Raw genomic sequence first — 18,375 nt, forward strand, 5'->3', positions numbered from 1 at the left:
GGAAAGTTGATGGAAACTATAACTCTCTAGTTTTTTTCACAAAAATATAAAACATTGGTACAAGTTCCAATTTTTTGGGGGGCGAGGGGAGCATAATTTATTTTAAATTTTAAATATGAAGGAAATATTTTTTGATATTTTAATTGATGCAAATATTTATAATTTTGAAGCTTTAAAAGGAACTTCTTTTTATATTCTGGTTTTTGAATGACCAATGTGAGACACATATAGGTGACAAGTTTCTAAGACCAGTATAAATGGCTAAAGCCAGTTAGGGATGGTTTCATGTTAGTATTTTACCTAAATTTTAGGTGATGGGGCAGGACTTGTCCACTTTTAAAATTCTCGACAATAATATGTACACTCACTCGAAAGTTGAGGGTTAAAACAAACACTCGTCCTAATAGGACGTTGGTTTGGTTGAACTAGTCGAAAAGTTGACTAGAAAATGGGGGTGCATCTTAGCAAAGCTAGTTTATCCGAAGGAGGATAAGGTGAGATCACGCGGTGGCTTGAGACAAATTCAAAATTTAAATTCGGATGATTTGTGCCTTAAGTAGTAGTTTTATTTATTTATCACCCGCTTCTTTTTCTGGCAAATAATGCATTTGCATCATGATGCATCATATTCAGATCGGTTTTTAGATTGGTGCAGCACATAAATACAGACCCGCCACGAAAACGACAACAAATATTTATTCGAGCATAGAATGGAAATAGAGATATTACATAAGATGCACATAACATGGTTCAACCAATAGCACATTTCCAGTGTGACCAACAACACAAAAACATTAAACAGTTTCGTTGTCAACCCTACCTCAAAACTGGTCCCGTCCCACCCCACCCGAAGTTAACCCCTCCAACAAGATGGCCCATACATCAACGCGCCTAGCTAGCTCCCTAGCTCCATCGATCCCAACATATTACCATCGCGCAACAGTATAGGAAGACCAAGAGAAGAATCCCCTGTAGCTGCAGCGCTACCTAGCGCCCCCTCCATCCCTAGCGCACGACGACACTGCTTACCCTAGCTAGGAGGAGTGAGGCCAGCTCGCGCTCTCCCATGGCCATGAGCGAGCAAGATGGGCAGCACACCACGAACAGCCTTCCCGGGGACGCGGCGAACGGCGCCGTCGACATCGACTCCTTCTCGCAGCTCCCGTTCGTGCGGCCCAAGCCGCCCCCGGCGATGGAGGCCGGCGGGTCGAGCCCCACGTCCTCCATCCGCCTCTTCGGCTTCGACTTCCCGCCCGACGGGGCGGCGTCCTCCGTCACCGACGGCGATGCTGCCGCTGTCAGCTCCACGGCTCCCGGCCAGGCGGCGGCGGCGGCATCGGCGTCGGCCGGTGCAAGTGGCGGCAGCGGCGGCCGCAAGTTCGAGTGCCACTACTGCTGCCGGAACTTCCCGACGTCGCAGGCGCTGGGGGGACACCAGAACGCGCACAAGAGGGAGCGGCAGCACGCGAAGCGCGCGCAGTTCCAGAGCGCCATGGCCATGCAAGGCCACTACCCGGCGCACGCGTACCCCGCCTTCGGCAGCGGCTACCACCACCGCTTCGTGGCCGGGCCGCCGCACATGGGCCGCTACGAGCCGCCGCCGCACTACCCCTCGTGGTCCAACCACCACCACCTGGCGCCCACCATGCCAGCGGCGGCGCCCAGGTACTACGGCAGCGGCCCCGGCTCCGTGTCCCAGCCGATCAACGGCAGCCCGGTGCCGGCGTCGGCGCTCTGGCGCGTCCCGGGCGTCAGCGTGGCGACACCAGCAGCGCCGCGGCAAGAGCGGCCAACGCCCTTGGCTCTTGCCGGGCGTGATGACATGGCGGTGGCGTGGGAAAGAAGAGGACAAGCAGCTGGCTCGGCGTCGTCGGCGTCATCGGCGTCGTCGTCTTCGCAGCATGAGGCCGCGCGCCACGGGGGAGAAGCCGCCGAGAACAGAGCAAACGTGAGCCTGGATCTCACCCTGTAATTCTCCAAGAACGGCGCGGTTAACTAATTAGCGGGCTCGTGAAGCCTAAGAACGAAGGTTAATTCTCTTTTTTTTTCCTCTAGCTCGTGAATTCGTTTAGCTCGATCGATCAGCGGAGAGATTCTTTTTCCTTGGGTGTCAATTTTTTGCAGTGTTTTTCTTTCTCCTACTAGAGTACGCACTCATTCGTCCTGCTCTTCTCGCATCGCTTTAGATTGCTTTGTAAGGAAAAACGGAGGGGAAATAAATGGAACGAAAGGGAAAACGGGGAGTGTTGTCATTTTCATATCCTTATTAAGCACATTTTCCAGCCATTTTTAATCCTCCTCTACTAATTTCACATCGATAGGTATATATGGGCCGATGCATATGTCTGTCCTAGCACTAATTTTCTGGTGCGTCTCTCTGTCCATTCAAACCAAAAGTTGCCCTTTCTTCCTCTAGGGACTTGTCTCCATCCTCGAAATGCTATTCAGTTTTTGCCACTTTAGCTGACAGTTATCCTTATCATTTGCTTTTTGGAGTAGCGCCAGCATGCAGCACCTAGCGGTTGCTGACAGCATTTACTCCGAGGTTTTGCCCAAAGACGCAAGGCCGGCCTAACGAATGTCCATGCGCTGCTTGCCACTTGAATGATTCCTGCCTGCAAATTGACCGTGCATGCATTTCCCAGCTACCGAATTGATTGTCTCCACAGTGTCGAACTGTTATTCTCGGGCATCCGAAAGTGGGTGCTCCTTGGATCCAAGATTTAGGATCCATCTGTGGATTCTACCTCCTTTTGGCAACATAATGCAGACTAGCGTGTGTTGCCCACGGAAACTGTGCTGGGCAGTGATGCATGTGCACAAATCTGAAGGGGCACTCGCAACATGCACAGCAGTAACAGCACCTGCCCATGCACATCGTCTATGCGTGCATCCGCGCGTGAATGTGACATGCGCATCCACCAGTCCTTGTGTTTGCTTAACCTATTCGCTATGACATTCACACACACATAAAATTTAAAAAAAAACATCACATATACAAATGACTCAAGTGTGTTTTTAGATTTCAACTTTTGTGAAAATCGTATTTCGTTTGTGAGCAGCAGAAAATAACAGATCGAAACACTCTTACATGCAAGGATAATGAACTTTTTTCCTTCACCAAGACCACAAATAAATTATTTTTCCACATACTTTTCCTGGTACATGCCGAACTCAATACAGTACATATATTTTCACGCTCCCAATGGCGGAAAATCCACTTCCCTGCCTTATCACTTATTTTGTTTTCTGTGACTTATTTAACCTCACTTGCATACAAAACTAGAATTCTTATATTTCAATATGGAGTACATGCGGATGTATATAGGCATATGTTAGCGTATAGATTTTTACTCATTTTGCTTCGTATGTAGTTTTTATTGGAATCTCTAAAAGGGCTTATATTTAGGGACAGGGGGAGTAGTAGGTAATGGAAAGAGACACATAAATGACACCACCATTTTTGTTCGCATAATTTAGAGACGAATGATGAATACTAGGAACTAGCAAGGAATGAATAACAAAAAAAACATACACTACATTGGTGTAAAGAATCAAAAACTATATTTTGGAATCTCAGCCAATTTTAAAAAAAGATCTAAATGTATATATTTAGAATTCCGGATGTATGATATGTACATACAAAATATATTGATACGCATTTTCAATATGTGATCCAGAAATAGAGTTACCATTCATGTTGGTGCACAGAATTTTCTTCTATATGTAGCTTCAAAATTAATATATTTCTAATGAAATTTTGAAAATGAAGGATAAACCTATATATATTGTTGGAAAACCATTTGGATTTTTGTGAAAAAAAACAAATATGATTTCCACACTCATGGAAAACTATATGTATTTTATTAAATATAATACGGGGCTATGGGGAGCCCGGGAGGAAAATTAGGACACTAGGAATTAACGGACATCGATGTTCATAGATGAAATGTCACATTTCTATTTGCCCAAAACAAACATCAATGATGTGACATGACTGCTAAATTAGGTACCGTATGGAACATAAAAAAAATCTCCAGCTTCAAAATTATCATCCAACATATTGTATGTGTTATTTAAAAAAATTGTATGTATGGTTGATTATGGTACCACATTTTTTTAATGGGTTTGGCTATATACTTTCAACAGAAGATATTTAAATTGTGCTCTCACTAAGAGAAAAATAAAAGATATATCCAACAATGTAATTTTTTTATCTTCATTTAGGTGCATTTACTTTAGTTATCTAAAATAAATTTATTTTACAAAAAGTTCAGTATCAAGAGAGTATATTCATCTCATGACCGCATCAATTTAACAAGACAAAAGTACACAAGCAAACATAGTTTAACCATAAGTGAAAATGTATGAATCATAGGTGGGGCCACAGTTAGAAACAAGATTGTCATACATGCTAGGTAAACACCTGTGGCTACTGAATCATAGGTAAGTCCCTAGAGAACAAAACAAAACCGATGAAAACCATGGGAAAAAAGCAAAACCTAAGAAAAATGAATACAAAAAGACAGAAAATGAAAAATCTTGTGAAAAAGAAAAATAAACAAAGAAAAAAGAAATAAAGGGAAAACGGAGAAAAGCCGCTGAAAAAAACGAGGAAAAACAACAACAAGAAAACCCCCGAAAAACTAGTGGAAGACCGGTTCTGTTTCTGGATCTAGGACGCGACCTACTAGCATGATCCTTCAGGCGAGTCTTCCTTGGGGCTCGCTTTAGGCGAGATATAGCCTTTGCGTTATTCTTCGTCATGAATGAGTCTTGGCCTGCTCTATCTGCGTGGGCTGAGTTTACTCTGAGAAGATGCCGGTTCCTCTGATTTTCATCTCCTTGAAACGAATCCCCTCCCAAAAAAAATCTCCCTGAAACGAATCAGCAGTTATGCACCATCCCTCAAAAAAAAAACAATGCAGCAGCACTCGCAAGCATAGCTTCAGTCGATCAGATCATGTCCGAAACACAAGTGCAAAAAAGGGATGCGACGAGAGATAACTTGCATGCCACACGTGAGCATCACGCAGGGACCAGGACAGTGGTCGATCCGTACGTACGTGTTGCCCGTATAGTAATACCAAATACAAATACTATAGCGCTGCAGTGGACTGTCCTAGATCTTGTTATCTTTCGCCATGGCCAGTGATATCATACACACGAACACGACTAGAAGACACACCTGCCGTGTTGCATCCACTTAAGATGGGCTTTCTTAACCACCAACGACGCGGACGCCGCAGATCTCGCCAGAGCCGAAGGGGACACCGGCTCAGATAACAAATGTGCAGATCCCGTCGACGCTGCTGCACCGGCCAGCGCACCCTCCGCCCCCACGGCGCACGCTCCCCCCACTGCGCCCACCGTCACCGACCGGTGGCCCCCGCGCTGCACGGGCGCGCTTTACTTAGCCCCGACGCGCCGGGGATCGGGCTAAGCAAAGCGCTCGCGCCGCGGAGCCCACGTGCGTGCGTGCGTGCGTGCCGACATGCCGTGTCAGCCGCCCCACGGCCGGCCGGCCCGCCGGAACGTGCTCCGCGCCGGGGCGGCCGCTCCGATTGGCCGGCGCGCTCGCCACGTGTCGCCCCGGGCTCGTGTATAAATAAGCGCCCGCTCGATCGTCCACTCCCCAACTCTCTCCATCGGTGGCGACCGTCGAATCCCTGAAAAACCACCTGCAAAATCATCACCTCGGTTCCATCGATCAAGAAGCCGTGGTAGGCGAGGCCAGTGACCTATGGGGAACGCGTACGGCAACGGCGGCTCGTCGACGGGCCACCTGCGGGCGCCTGAGCTGCCGCTGCACCTGTGCTTCTTCCTGCTCGTGCTGTTCGTCTTCCTCGGCTTCTCCTGGTACATGAGCTACGAGTCGGTGGCGGAGACCTTCGCCGACCAGGGCAAGCTCCTGCTCATGGTGTCGCCGCTCGCGCTGCTCCTCGCGGTGCGGCTGCTGTCGGGCGGCGACGGCGACGGGCGGCGCGTCGACCAGCTGATGTCCATGTCGATGCCGGAGAGGGACTCCATCCACCGCGCCGGGGGGTCGCCGTGGGGCGTCGGGCTCCTGCTCGTGCTGCTCATCGTCATGGTCTCCTACCAATCCAACTTCCGGGAGAAGTGGTTCGCGCTCTAGTCATCGGGTGACGATTGATGGATATCGATCTCCATCGGAACCGGGATCGGGATCGGGATGTCGCGGAGCATGCTTTTTCCATTAGCAAATGTCAAGAATCATGTGTACTACGCAGGTAACCCGAGACATATATGTCGTCGCGCGAGAACCTTGTAAAGATTTGCTGATTATTGGAATGGAAACAGAACAAATGTCTTGTTTCTTCTTTTCATCCTGTCGTTCAAATTACTCGTCGTGATTTTTATTTAAATTGAGTGAATCTACACTCCAAAATACATCTATATATATTCGCGTATGTGGTTCAATGATTGTGAATCACAAGTGTTCAATGATGCGTATATACTATAGAAAGTGTTGTTCTAATCCCGAGCTCACATGAACTCCGGTGAACAGCAAAATCAAAAAAAAAATGGCAAGAAATTTCAAACATCCCTAAAAAAATTGTGTGAAACATTGACAAATGTTTAATAGCATGCAAAATTTCAACACCAGATGACATTTGTGGAAAATCTAGCAAAAAAAACCTAAAGCGATGCTCCAAAATGTGAGCATCGATTTTGTTTTTTGTTTTTGCCAGATTTTCTATGAATGTCATTTGGTGTTGAAATTTTGTAAGCCATTTAAACATTTGTCAATGTTTCAGACAAAAAAATGGAATTTTTTGAAACCGTCCGATGAACTCATTCAACGTTGTCAAGTGTTCAGTCGTTCCACCGCCGCTGCTCTGCAGCCTTTTTACCACTCCACCTTGAGCGTCCTGGCCGATCCAACACTAAACATGTTGTTGCTATGAAGAACTACTTGGGCGCCCTCTAATTCACAGATGCGGCATAGCTTCGATCGCTAGTAAGATGAGCACATCAAGCATTTTAATTGGGTGTGCACAATGATGTTTTTTAAAGAAGTTTAATTACCTTGAAGGAGCAAAACCTAGTGCTATGTTAGGAAGCAGTCGAGGGAGGTTTAGTCGCAAGCAATAGCCAAGCGAGTCGCCTCGGTACCCTCTCCAAACTACTTTTCCTCAATGTTAGTCCGAGACGAACTAGGCTCATCGAACATGACCATGAAGCTCCCCCAAACGAGACATGAAACGAGACAAAAAGCTACACTTGTGAAAAGAGAGCACATAGCAAATCAAAATCAGATGCCCGTATGACCTTGTCCATGAGGCTCAGGTCAAAAAGCTCGATCAACACGGGGGTGGGCGTCCTCATGTCGGCAGTACCATTGGCTGTGTGGCGCTGGTTGGACATCGGCAAGGAGCCTTGGGGATCAGCCAGAACATGGCATGGACGGTGGCATCAGTCCCGCATCATGAGAGAGTTGTTGTTCTCAGGGAGAGGACCATGGTACACTGCCTCTGGATTCTTGTGTGAGCGTCACCGACAGACACGGCGGCGGCAGTGGCGGTTCTCGCATCCGAGTCTCCAGTGGTGAGGCCGGAGAGGTGGAAGGGTCCGAAGAGGCTTCCATCATTTGAATTGCCCAACGGGAAAAGTCATTCAAGGCACAGTATGTCCAAATCAACCCAATCATTGCAATAATCGAGTTCAATGTGGGAATATACCTGCAGTTTTATAGAAGAATGAAATAGCCAAATACAAATGACCAAAAATCTCAAATTATCCATATGTATGTTCTTGAAACACATGACCTGAACAAGAAATTTAAGCCCACCTCACACGGAGTAACATGCAGTGGAGTAACTAAAAAAATGATGCCTGGTGAGATTTTAGGTGTATCCACCAATAATAGCTTTTGGAATAATGTTAATACTTTGGAATAATGTTAATACTGAGAGCATGAGCTATTATTGGTGGATACACCTAAAATCTCACCAGGCATCATTTTTTTTAGTTTATGAACATAAATTAAACACCTCACATTAATCTTGCCAAGCAAAGAGCAAATTCAAAGCATAAGTGGGGAGGCAAGGTAATAGAGACACAAAGAGACAGTGCAGAAGCTAATACCTGTGTAAGGGTAGGAGCCCCATCATCGAGCCCATCCTCAGCTAGCGGGAGGGGATATACCCAGCCACTGCAGCATGATCGCGGTCGCCATGCTTGCTTGCATGGTACCTCCAGCACCTGCCATATGTATAAAGATTAATTCAGCTATAAACATGTCAGAACTCCTGATGTGGTTAGATATATGTAGATAAGACTGTTGGGATGAACAAACTAATTAATCTGTAGAGAATACTGAGAGCATGAGCTGACATAGATCAATTCAGTAAGAGTTGTCTACATAGCAATCTGGCCGGGATAATTTAGAGAGGGATTATCAGTTATTATTATGAAATATACGGAGTAGACAATATCAGGAAATTAAGATCAACCTTCGGAACAAAAAGTTCAGGCAGGTGGTGGTAAAATATGGTACAATATAATTCTAGAAGCAGTACGCACATATTTCTTCAAGAAAATTTTACAAAAAAGAACAATTCTGAATATAAACCTAGAACCACTACCATAAATGAGAACTATCTGAAAAAGATATTAAATACCTATTTTTGTCGCTATGAAATTTCAGCTCCTTTGTGTTGGCCAGCCAATAGCTTTGGTTACAGAAATGGCCAAAGGAATAAGTTGGGATTTCTCATCTATTTGCATTTTCGCTTTTTTTCCTACATAGGTCACAATATACAATGTTCAGTTTATACCCATGCATTGATGAAATATTGAAGGAAATGAAATATTGAAGAAAATGGTACATACTTCATCCCAGAATTTTCCTTGTGCCGGTCCTGGATACATAGGAGCCTTCAGGCAAAGAAGAGTGAATCTGCACGAAGCAGTCCATCCTGAGTAGGGAGAGGCCGTATCGTATAAGCAGCACGAGCGAGTTTGCAAGGTCATGAGGCTTGCAGCGCAGGCAAGAGCTCCCCGACAGCGGCAGGCGTGGCGTCTATAACTTGCAAAAATTTGTCATGTCTAAACAAAAACCTAAATCAAACATGTGGGCGAAGAAATTTAAGTAGCTCAGAATGCTAATCAGGGGATAAAGCCTAATTTGAGATGAAATTGATTAGGAGAAGAGAAGGAATGTGCAGATTGTGTAGTTCTACAAATGTGAACAAATCAGAAGCTACTTTAGGAAAATATGATGAAATAATATACTTCCATATTGCTATACAAAAGCAAATTCAAACTCTGATAGACTATCAACTTGAAAAGAATTAATCATGGCCAGCTCTAGTTTCAAAACATAGAAAGTATGGTTTATTGTTCTCCCAAATTTACTTTGGAGAACGTCCAACCAAACTCAACAAGAAAGTACTATTGGAGAAGTAAGATGGCTGGAAGGTTCTATTTCAAACAACTGCCTGCAAAGCACTCTAGCGAAAAACACTAACAGGCAATGGAAATGACCCAAAATGAACTAAAGATTACAAAATTGTCTAAAGAAAAGTTAGTCCTGCAATACCACATAAGATTCACTTAAGAATAGTCGATAAGCTAAACACACATCACATATGTAGGGGATATAAACCAACATGTAATAAGGAAAGTATGAATCTTGACTATGTAAAATATGTATTATTATTGATACCTTCAGTAGACCATTCACAATATCTAAGAAGAAAATTCAAAATGCACCACTTCATCAGTCTAGAGTTTGAATCCTCCAATAGAATAAAATTAAATAAACATGTAGCAAGTGTATCCAACCTCAGCCATCAGAGTAGAGCATGGACCTGCATTAATAATCATATAATCTGCACCAAGAAATAATCTTGATTAAGAGAACATGCCAGCTATTTTCAAATTATTCATTTCTTTCAACAAAGTCAACTAACACAACCTACAAATATGTAGAAGCATTAATTCATCAAATAAGTAGTACGAAAATTTGCAATACATCATAATGTAACCGGTATCCAATGAAGCAGTACCAAAGTTTTGCTTAGGGATTTCCAATCAAGCACTTCATTCCAAATTCTCAGTAGAACTTTTTAAGATAATATATCAACCAAGCAACCTCCTTTGGCTAAGTTCCAGCATACAAAAGCAACAACGACTGTGTCTAATTGAACTCCCATGGAAGAAACAGAATATACTAAGAAGTTACAGACAAATAGTATTGTTTTCTAGCTTCTCATTTATAACGAAGGGAAAACTTTTAGAAAACATAACTGAGAAATTTAAAGATGCTCCAGAGTTAATACGAGACAATAATTAATTAATTATCCATGACCCAATTACCCATATCTAATATTACCACTTCATTTGTAAAGGCCCATAAATGACTATATCATTATGCAAATGAGAAAGTAAATACCAATACTACTAAAGTATAGTGGTATGTAAGGAAAAAATATATAGTATGCCTACTTTCTTAGAAAAGCACCATATCAGTACTTATCCAACGAATTTCTCAAATTTCTTGTTTCTGATTTGAAACTGATCGAGCAAATTGTCCCATTCTTCGCGTCATCATAGCACGGGGGGCCAATTTTGCTTTCGTCAAGGCACTGCAAAGACATAGGTTGGGATAAATGTTATTCTTATTGGAACTGAATATGTACAATCTTGCAACATCCCTAAATATCAAATGGATGCAACTTAGCAGGATCTATTTCTTTTTCAATCAGTTTTGGGTGCTTTTTTAGACAACCAGTAAATCTCTAGGCGACAGAAATATTTTGTGTACTATTGGCTTCTGCATACCTTTTCGACAGAGAAATTGCAACAGTGTAGTGTGATTTTTGGGTCAACAAATATATTTCCCTTTACACATCTGAGATAAACCATGGCTCTTGCCATGAAATTTCTCACCCCGTCAACTATTAAAATCATGAAATGGAGAACCTGCGACTGCATGACTGGAAAGACATAAGCGATATATAAAAATTAAGCTCAATGAATGTGAAGTTTGGAACTCCAAGACACATACAAGAACTCTGCAACCAATTATTCAGAAGCTTCATATCATGCTACGTGAGATACCCAACAGAAGGAAACTACAAATCAGAATTATGATATTATTCGATAAATCTACACATACAAAAAGATTTCACATTATATAGATCATTAGAAGTGTTTTTTATTCAGTACTTTGTGTCACCAACTTATCTTTATTGTTCTCTGTCAGGAAACAAGCTTCACCTTGTACCACAGATGCATATTAGATAGATATGTAGCCTGCTATTTCAATACAATGTTTAGTGGATCTATAGTACAAATACTTATTGTCCCAGCATCAGGTTTAATTCTTATTTCATCTCGCCACCATCAGCCAACACAAAAGGGCCAGCAATCAAATACATCAATCGGCTAACCTGCAGGACAGTAAGAGAAACTTCATAAACACCCCATCCTATAACTGACAAAATCTACACACAAACGAATTCACATCAGCCTCTCGATTTCATCTCTTGCAAGATATGAAACACGAATCATGTCACTACAGAGCGTAGCAATCCAGAACAACCTCCTAAATGTTCCAGATCCAAAATCCAAACAGATGCCAGATCGACGCAGGCAGAGTGGAACCGTCGAACCAGGCAACCAAAACAGAGCCTTGATTGGACCCAACGGCAAGCAAGCAACGAAACGAACCTGAGATAGCAATGGAGGTGATGGAACTCATCGAAGCTAAAGCTGTTGTCGCGGCCATCCACCTCCTTCTGCTGCAGCTCCGACTCCACCTCCACGGCGCCCGCATCGGAGCCGTAGCCGCAACCACCCTTTGTGTGTGCACCGGCTTGCCCACCTCGTCGAGGCACAGAAGAATAAGAGAGGGAAGTAGGAGAAGACGATGGGTTGGATGCCGCAAGAGGAGGAGGCGGAGCCACGGAGGAGAGCCGAAAGGAGAGGTTGCGTGCGGGGATGAGGCGGCGATCGCGCTAACCCTAGCCGCCACTCAGGGAAGAGAAAATGGGAGATGGGGAAAATGAGGGGATCGATGGCTGGACGCGTTTTTAACCTTTTTCCTTCATCTTCGTCACAGTAAAAGACACGTGGCATAGCCCTTCGTGCGCCTTTGTAGCGACTGTTAAAGGGTTGTATTATTCAAGAGTGAATGGGTTTAGGGGTCATTGACAAATGACCAATATTATCCTTGAGATTATAAAATCGCAGGAAAGGTCATTTTTGGTAAATGAGTCCATGGTCGAATAGGAAAGAGGTAGTGAGACAATAGACTAGGTGGACCAATCCCTCTTACCCCATCCACTATGGTGGGCTTATCTTCTCGGGGTTGAATTTTATTGGGGTTCTTCCCACCTTCTTGCATGTATGACCTATCTTTTTTCACTTTGTTGGTTTGTTGACCATCAGAATTTGACTTGTGCAAATTTCGTCTTAGCTTAGTAATTTACTTAGAGTGTGCTTTGCCAAAATAAGTGTTTTTTATAGAAAGACTATAAGGGAGTGGAAAATACACATGAGCTCTCGGGTGTTCTGCACCCCTATACGAAAAATATTCGTAAAAAATTCTCAAAAAATCAAAAAACATCTAAAATTTCGGGATGTCAAACCTGGTTTTCCAATCTACTTTCGCGTGAAATTTCGTGAAAAATACCAAAAAATGTATCCGTGGCGAAGGAATTACTGCCCGGAAAAAAATGTACCCAAACAGTGTTTTGCTATACATAGGAAATTTTTGTCTTTTTTGCCGCGAATACGTTCCTGGTATTTTTTTCACCAAATTTCAGACGGAAGTATATCGGGAACCCACGTTTGATATCCCAAAATCTCAGATTTTTTTTTCAAATTTCTCAGTATTTTTTTCTTGATATTGTACGTATAGGGGTGCGGACCACCCGAGAGCTCTAAATCAGTCCCCTACACTATAATTAGTGCAACAAAGCCAAATTGTAAGTACCATGCCCTGAACCTTGGCAGGTGGGAAGGCATTAGCCCTTTCCACCACTAGGCTATACCAGAATAATTGGTCCGTCCAGTGATCATTAATAATTCGACTCATATGGATATTCCGCAGTAGAATTTCATGTCAGAAGACGATGTTGCAGTGGCTATTACTATGATGTGGTCCATACAGATCAGTCCTAGTATTGTGTATGGTAAGGAGAAATTTCAACCTAAAAGGTCCTTGGAGTTCATCGTAAAACTAGTGGTGGCTTTGTAATTGACACTGCTAGAACAATGGTGTTTTCTTGGAAACAATCCCAGAAATCTCCTCCGGCATGCTGGTTTCTCATCAACACATATTTGTGAGGGGTTCTCGTCAACACATATGGCTCTTTTGATTCCCAATCATGAAAAATTGGTCATGGGTTTGTTATACGTGATGATTGGGGAGGCTTTTGTGGCAGTTAGATGTGTTCCTCGAGTTATCTTGAAATTCCCCAAATATAGCTTGGTATGTTGCTAATTGGTATGTACTCCCTAGAATTATTGAGGCATGGCTATGTCTTGATTTATGCAAGATAGTAGGTCACATCGACTATAGGGAGACAGTAGTGGTCCGGTCCAGTAACCATGTGGGTTCGTTATGCTGATGCCATGCATGTTTTTTTCTTTTTTCCTTTTGTTTATATTTTGAAAATATTAAATAAATATTACAAGAAATAGTTTTTAAAGTGTTCATCATGCATTTAAAAAATATTCATGCAGTATAAAAAATATTCGCTCAAATTTTAGACAAAATGTGTGTACCATTCAGAAGACGTATGTGACATTTTAAAATTGCTCGCGCGTGTCATAAAATGTACGTGATAATTTACAAAAATGCTATACAATATAAGGAATATTCATCTAATTCAAAAATAATGTTTCATATCGTTATAAAAACGTATGCTACATTTTGAAAACTGTTCACGCATTCTAAAATATATTTGTGCTATTTTTGGAAAAAGTTATAATAATGTAGAAAAATGCCGCATAGATTAAAAACAATGTTTCGTATCATAAAAAAATGTTTCAACATGTATTTCAAACAAAATTAGCAAGTATTCGAAAAAATGTTCAAAGACATGTATTTGAAGAAATGTTAATCACATACATATTGGAGAAATGTTAAAGGTGTAAAATATATATATATATATATATATATATATATATATATAATGTAAAACGTGTATAATTTTTTTAGATATTTATTGGTTTAAAATATAAATTGGGGGCAATCCTTTTTCATCCGAAAAAGTAGACGGCAAAACAAATATTCTAGAAAATATTAATCATCTACTTGAAAAATGTTAAAGATACATAGTTCCTAATGTATAGTAAAACTTGCAGCATGTATAAAACAATTAGACATGTGTTAAAAAGAAATAAAATGAAAAAAAAACTACGTGACAGCTTATTGAGACATGCATAGGTACCTTGGTTGATTAACATTGGGCATGTCTTTGTCATTACAACCGTCCAGTTTAAAACCCAAGTCCATCACATGGGCCTCGAACCGATAGGATTGGCGGACATGATTCTGTTTTTTTAATCATGAAAGCCCTTTATGAGTGTGAGGCGACTATATCCCGCATTAAGCGAGACGGAAGGATCTTGCATCAAGTTTTCTATAGTAACGAGCAAGCCCCATAGAGGGCACTAAAAGATTGTCGGTCGGCTATATCTCGTAATAAGCAAGATGGAAGGATCACTCGCGTTGAGCACTACAGTAATGGGCCAGCCCAATAGCGGGCACTTGAACCTTCGTCTCCTGGTTGATTGCATAGGCTCTTGGCTTGACTCGCGTTTGTGATGAACTAGTAGGGCGGAGCTACTTAAGTCGAACAGTGGGGTTTCCACTGTTTCTTCTCCGTTTTTGTGTAGTTTTTTTGTTTTGCATTTTGACCGGTTTTCATTGTTTTTTCTTTTTTATTGTTTTTATTTTGTTTTCTTTATTTCTTTCTTGGTTTTCATTGGTGTTTTCTTTCTTTTCCTTTTTCTTCGGTTTTGTTTCTTTCTTTCACGTTTTATCTATTTTTTGTTTCTTTTTTCGTCTTCTTCCTTTTTAATTAAGTTTTCTTATTTCTTCTCTGGTTTTTGTTTTTATTTCAGTTTTTCTTTATTTCTTTTGATTTCATTCTAAATTTTTTGTATATGTCAAGAACATTTTTCTAATACACATTTGACATTTTTTCCATTATAAATCTAAAATATTTTCTGAATACATGGTCAATAGTTTTTCTATACACATTCTAAAAAAATTAATGCTTGATTAACATTTTTCAAAGACAAGTTTAACATTCTTTGAATACATGGACAACATTTTTGCTATAAATATTTAGCATTTTTCAAAGATAAGTTTAACAGTTTTTGAATGCATGGTCAACATTTTTTCTATACACATTAGCATTTTTCATATACAAGTTTAACATTTTTTGAATACATGGTTAAAAAATTCTATACACATTTAGCATTTTTTAAAGACAAGTTTAACATTTTCTGAATACAGGGTCAACATTTTTCTGTACACATTTTACATTTTTCAAAGAAAAGCTTAACATTCTTTGAATGCATGGTCAACATGTTTTCTATACGCATTTAACATTTTTCAAAGACAAGTTTAATCTTTTTAATACATGGTCAATATTTATTATATACACATTCAATATTTATAAGTACAAGGTTAACATTTTTGTAATACATGGTCAACATTTTATATATCCACATTTAACATTTTTTAAACAAGTTTACATTTTTAAACACTTGTTCAACATTTTTTAAATGCTTGGTTTAACATTTTTTTAAGTATATGTTCAACATTTTTTTCAGTATATGTTCAACATTTCTTCTATACACATTTCGTGTTGTATATTTTTTGTATACATGACAAACATTTTTTTCTATACACATTTAATATTTTTTAAATGCTTGATTAACATTTTTTAAATATTTATTGTAAATTATTTTTGTAATATAGAATGTATGGAAATATAAATAAAGTAAAAGGAAACAAAAAAACAAAAACAAAATACATTAAGAAAAATATAATATGGCATGCCGCCTCTGATCAGCGGCGCGATGGGCCAGCTCAGCGAGACTTCCTCTCCTCTCGCTATAGGCGAGGCATATCAGGGGAGATCCTATGTGCCGCATTCTGCGGCAAATACATGCTCCATCGCACAGGGTGCCCGACTTGGCCGGCGCATTGCGGTGCGCCGCGAATGCGATGGTGAAAAACGCAAAAAGGTTGCTTGCACTAGTTGTTCGAACACATGACTGCCTACTTTAGCACGCTCGCTGCTAGCCACGACATCAGAAGAGATATGGTGACAGATATACATCGCAAGAGTTAAGCACTGATAGCAGTAGCAGACTTAACACTATTTGAAAGAACCCTGAACAATATTCCAAAAATTTGAGTTCTTTTCTGACCATACGAGCATTTTTGACAAACTCGAAAAAAATTATGAAATGGTGCCCACATTTTGAAATTTCCGAATCTTTTTCGTAAACATGAACATTTTTTGAATTTGTGAACAAAATTTCAAAACAGGAACAATTTTTAAAATCACGAACATATTTTGAATTTCTACAACAAATATCAAAATGGAAAACAATTTTCAAAATCCCAAACTCATTTGAAACATATTTTTTTAATACGTGAAAAACAAATTGGACACAAGAACATTTTTTGAAATTTGTGATTTTTCTGAAATCCTGGTCATTATTTAGAAAGTTCTGAAAAATCCAAACAAAAAAATTCTGAATAATTTGTTAAATTCCTGAGCAACTATTCAAAAATGCAAACATTTTTTGAATTATGATTTGTTTTTAAAACATGACCATTTAAAAAATCTGAAGGTTTTTAAAAGAACGAACATCTTTTTGAGTTTCGAAACAAATTTAGAAACATGAGCTTTTCTACAAAAGAAAAATAAACTTGAAAAAAAGACGAAAAAAGAAACAGAAAACTAAAATAAAAGAAAAGGAGAAAGAACAGAAAAAGAGAAAAAAAGAAAAAATGGATACCAGTTCATGGAACCTTCTAGAAGATTCCCAAATCTGGAGAAAACACCGGTTGGGAAACTCTAGAAGGTTCCCAAAACCGGAAACACTGCAACATGTTAATGTGGACCAGGTCACCGCTTGATCGCCAGCTCTTTGTGCGAATGCTCGACACTTCGATGCAGAATGCATCAAATAGGATATTCCACGTATCAGCCCCCCTTCTTACTGAGCCTTGAGACAGCGAGAGTAGTACGGAGTAGGCAGTTATTACTGGCTTTGCTACTTGTTGAGCTTTGCCATCTTTGTACAGATGAATCAAAACCCATTCTGGTGCAAAAAAAAAAACAGACTGAATCGTCAACTCATCATCACAAATCATATTCGGCTAAAGTAGCCATAATTCGCTTCAAATAAAGGAAAGGAAAAGTTTGCATGAAAGAGGCATTTCAAAAGGGTCCCAAGTAAAGTCTGCATGCTCAGAAAAGCAAAGGTTTTTTGGGGACTCGAAATCTGATCCTCGGCCATATGTGTGTACGTAGAGAATACCAGACGTGTGGCCGTATGCATCGCCCAGATGCAGAGGCCGGGGGTCATCCTCCTTTTCTAAAAAAAAGGAGAATACCAGACGTAGATGCCGAACCGAATGCACGCAGGAAAATTCCTTTCAAGCAAAGTACCATGTGTTTTCTCAAAGAGAGATGGCACAAAAGTTGCTAGACAAAACAAAGGTGCCCTACGGCTTGTATTCTGGCCACACGACTAGAGCCCTATCATTTCTAAACAAAACAGCCACGGTTGATCTGAAACATGAGTGCGTGGCAGTATACATTTTACCACACTGGAGTGATTTGATAGTATACCTTTATAAGCACATTTTGTTTTGTTTCTTTTAATTGTGACAGCGAGTAGTGTAAAATTACTGCATAGATGGGCATACCCTTGCACGATATGCCCCTTCTAAATACTCAGAGCAGCTGCCGCATTTGAAGACGAATCCGAGAAAATATGGAAAATACACACAAGTAGTGAGAAATCCCCCAAACTAAGGAAATTTATCCTAAGCCTAACGACGTCGGCTCCAAGAGAAATATGTGCGTGATACGTCGCCGACCAACTATGTAAGAAGTCGAAGGGCCCTGCATAAGATGATGAGGAATTAATTGAGATCAATTGAACCAATGAGAGCAACGCAAACCCAGGATTTCCGAGAACATTAGGGACATGCTCGGTTGACAAGTAATTGAAGGGGATTGGCAGCGATTGAGGGGGGTTGAATCCTGTACAAGCCAAAGTCCCCTCCAATCCTCTTGGGAGGGAGTGTAAACAAGGCCTAGATGGGAAATCGCTGAACTCTTGGCTAATTGTAAATCCTAA

The 18,375-nt window shown here is 40.9% G+C and overlaps 3 protein-coding genes across 6 annotated transcripts; 2 read left to right on the forward strand and 1 right to left on the reverse strand.

Annotated features, from left to right (window-relative positions):
* The first annotated feature begins 882 nt into the window (after window positions 1-882).
* Window positions 883-2,258, forward strand: LOC119301761 (zinc finger protein 8-like). The gene has a single exon (XM_037578744.1). It carries the CDS (start codon window positions 1,067-1,069, stop codon window positions 1,970-1,972), a length of 906 nt encoding a protein of 301 aa, XP_037434641.1. The 5' UTR covers window positions 883-1,066; the 3' UTR covers window positions 1,973-2,258.
* Window positions 2,259-5,493: 3,235 nt separating this feature from the next.
* On the forward strand, window positions 5,494-6,350 carry LOC119297409. The gene has a single exon (XM_037575210.1). The coding sequence runs from the start codon at window positions 5,744-5,746 to the stop codon at window positions 6,134-6,136; it is 393 nt and encodes a 130-aa protein (XP_037431107.1). The 5' UTR covers window positions 5,494-5,743; the 3' UTR covers window positions 6,137-6,350.
* Window positions 6,351-7,024: 674 nt separating this feature from the next.
* On the reverse strand, window positions 7,025-12,019 carry LOC119301762. Of its 4 annotated transcripts, none has more exons than XR_005147169.1 (7): window positions 11,701-12,019; window positions 10,810-10,956; window positions 10,474-10,613; window positions 8,857-9,857; window positions 8,646-8,765; window positions 8,110-8,226; window positions 7,025-7,703 (listed from the first exon to the last, which is right to left on the reverse strand). XR_005147169.1 is itself a non-coding variant. In XM_037578745.1 (4 exons), the coding sequence occupies exons 1-4, from the start codon at window positions 11,804-11,806 to the stop codon at window positions 9,842-9,844; spliced, it is 390 nt and encodes a 129-aa protein (XP_037434642.1). In that variant the 5' UTR covers window positions 11,807-12,019; the 3' UTR covers window positions 8,856-9,841. The 4 variants fall into 4 exon arrangements, 1 of the variants encoding a protein (XP_037434642.1); XR_005147170.1 differs by having other exon boundaries at window positions 7,025-7,602; window positions 10,810-11,420; XR_005147168.1 differs by having other exon boundaries at window positions 10,810-11,420.
* Between the last annotated feature and the right edge of the window lie 6,356 nt (window positions 12,020-18,375).

The sequence above is a fragment of the Triticum dicoccoides genome, chromosome 5A, assembly GCF_002162155.2.
Source record: "Triticum dicoccoides isolate Atlit2015 ecotype Zavitan chromosome 5A, WEW_v2.0, whole genome shotgun sequence".
Lineage (NCBI taxonomy): Eukaryota > Viridiplantae > Streptophyta > Magnoliopsida > Poales > Poaceae > Triticum > Triticum dicoccoides.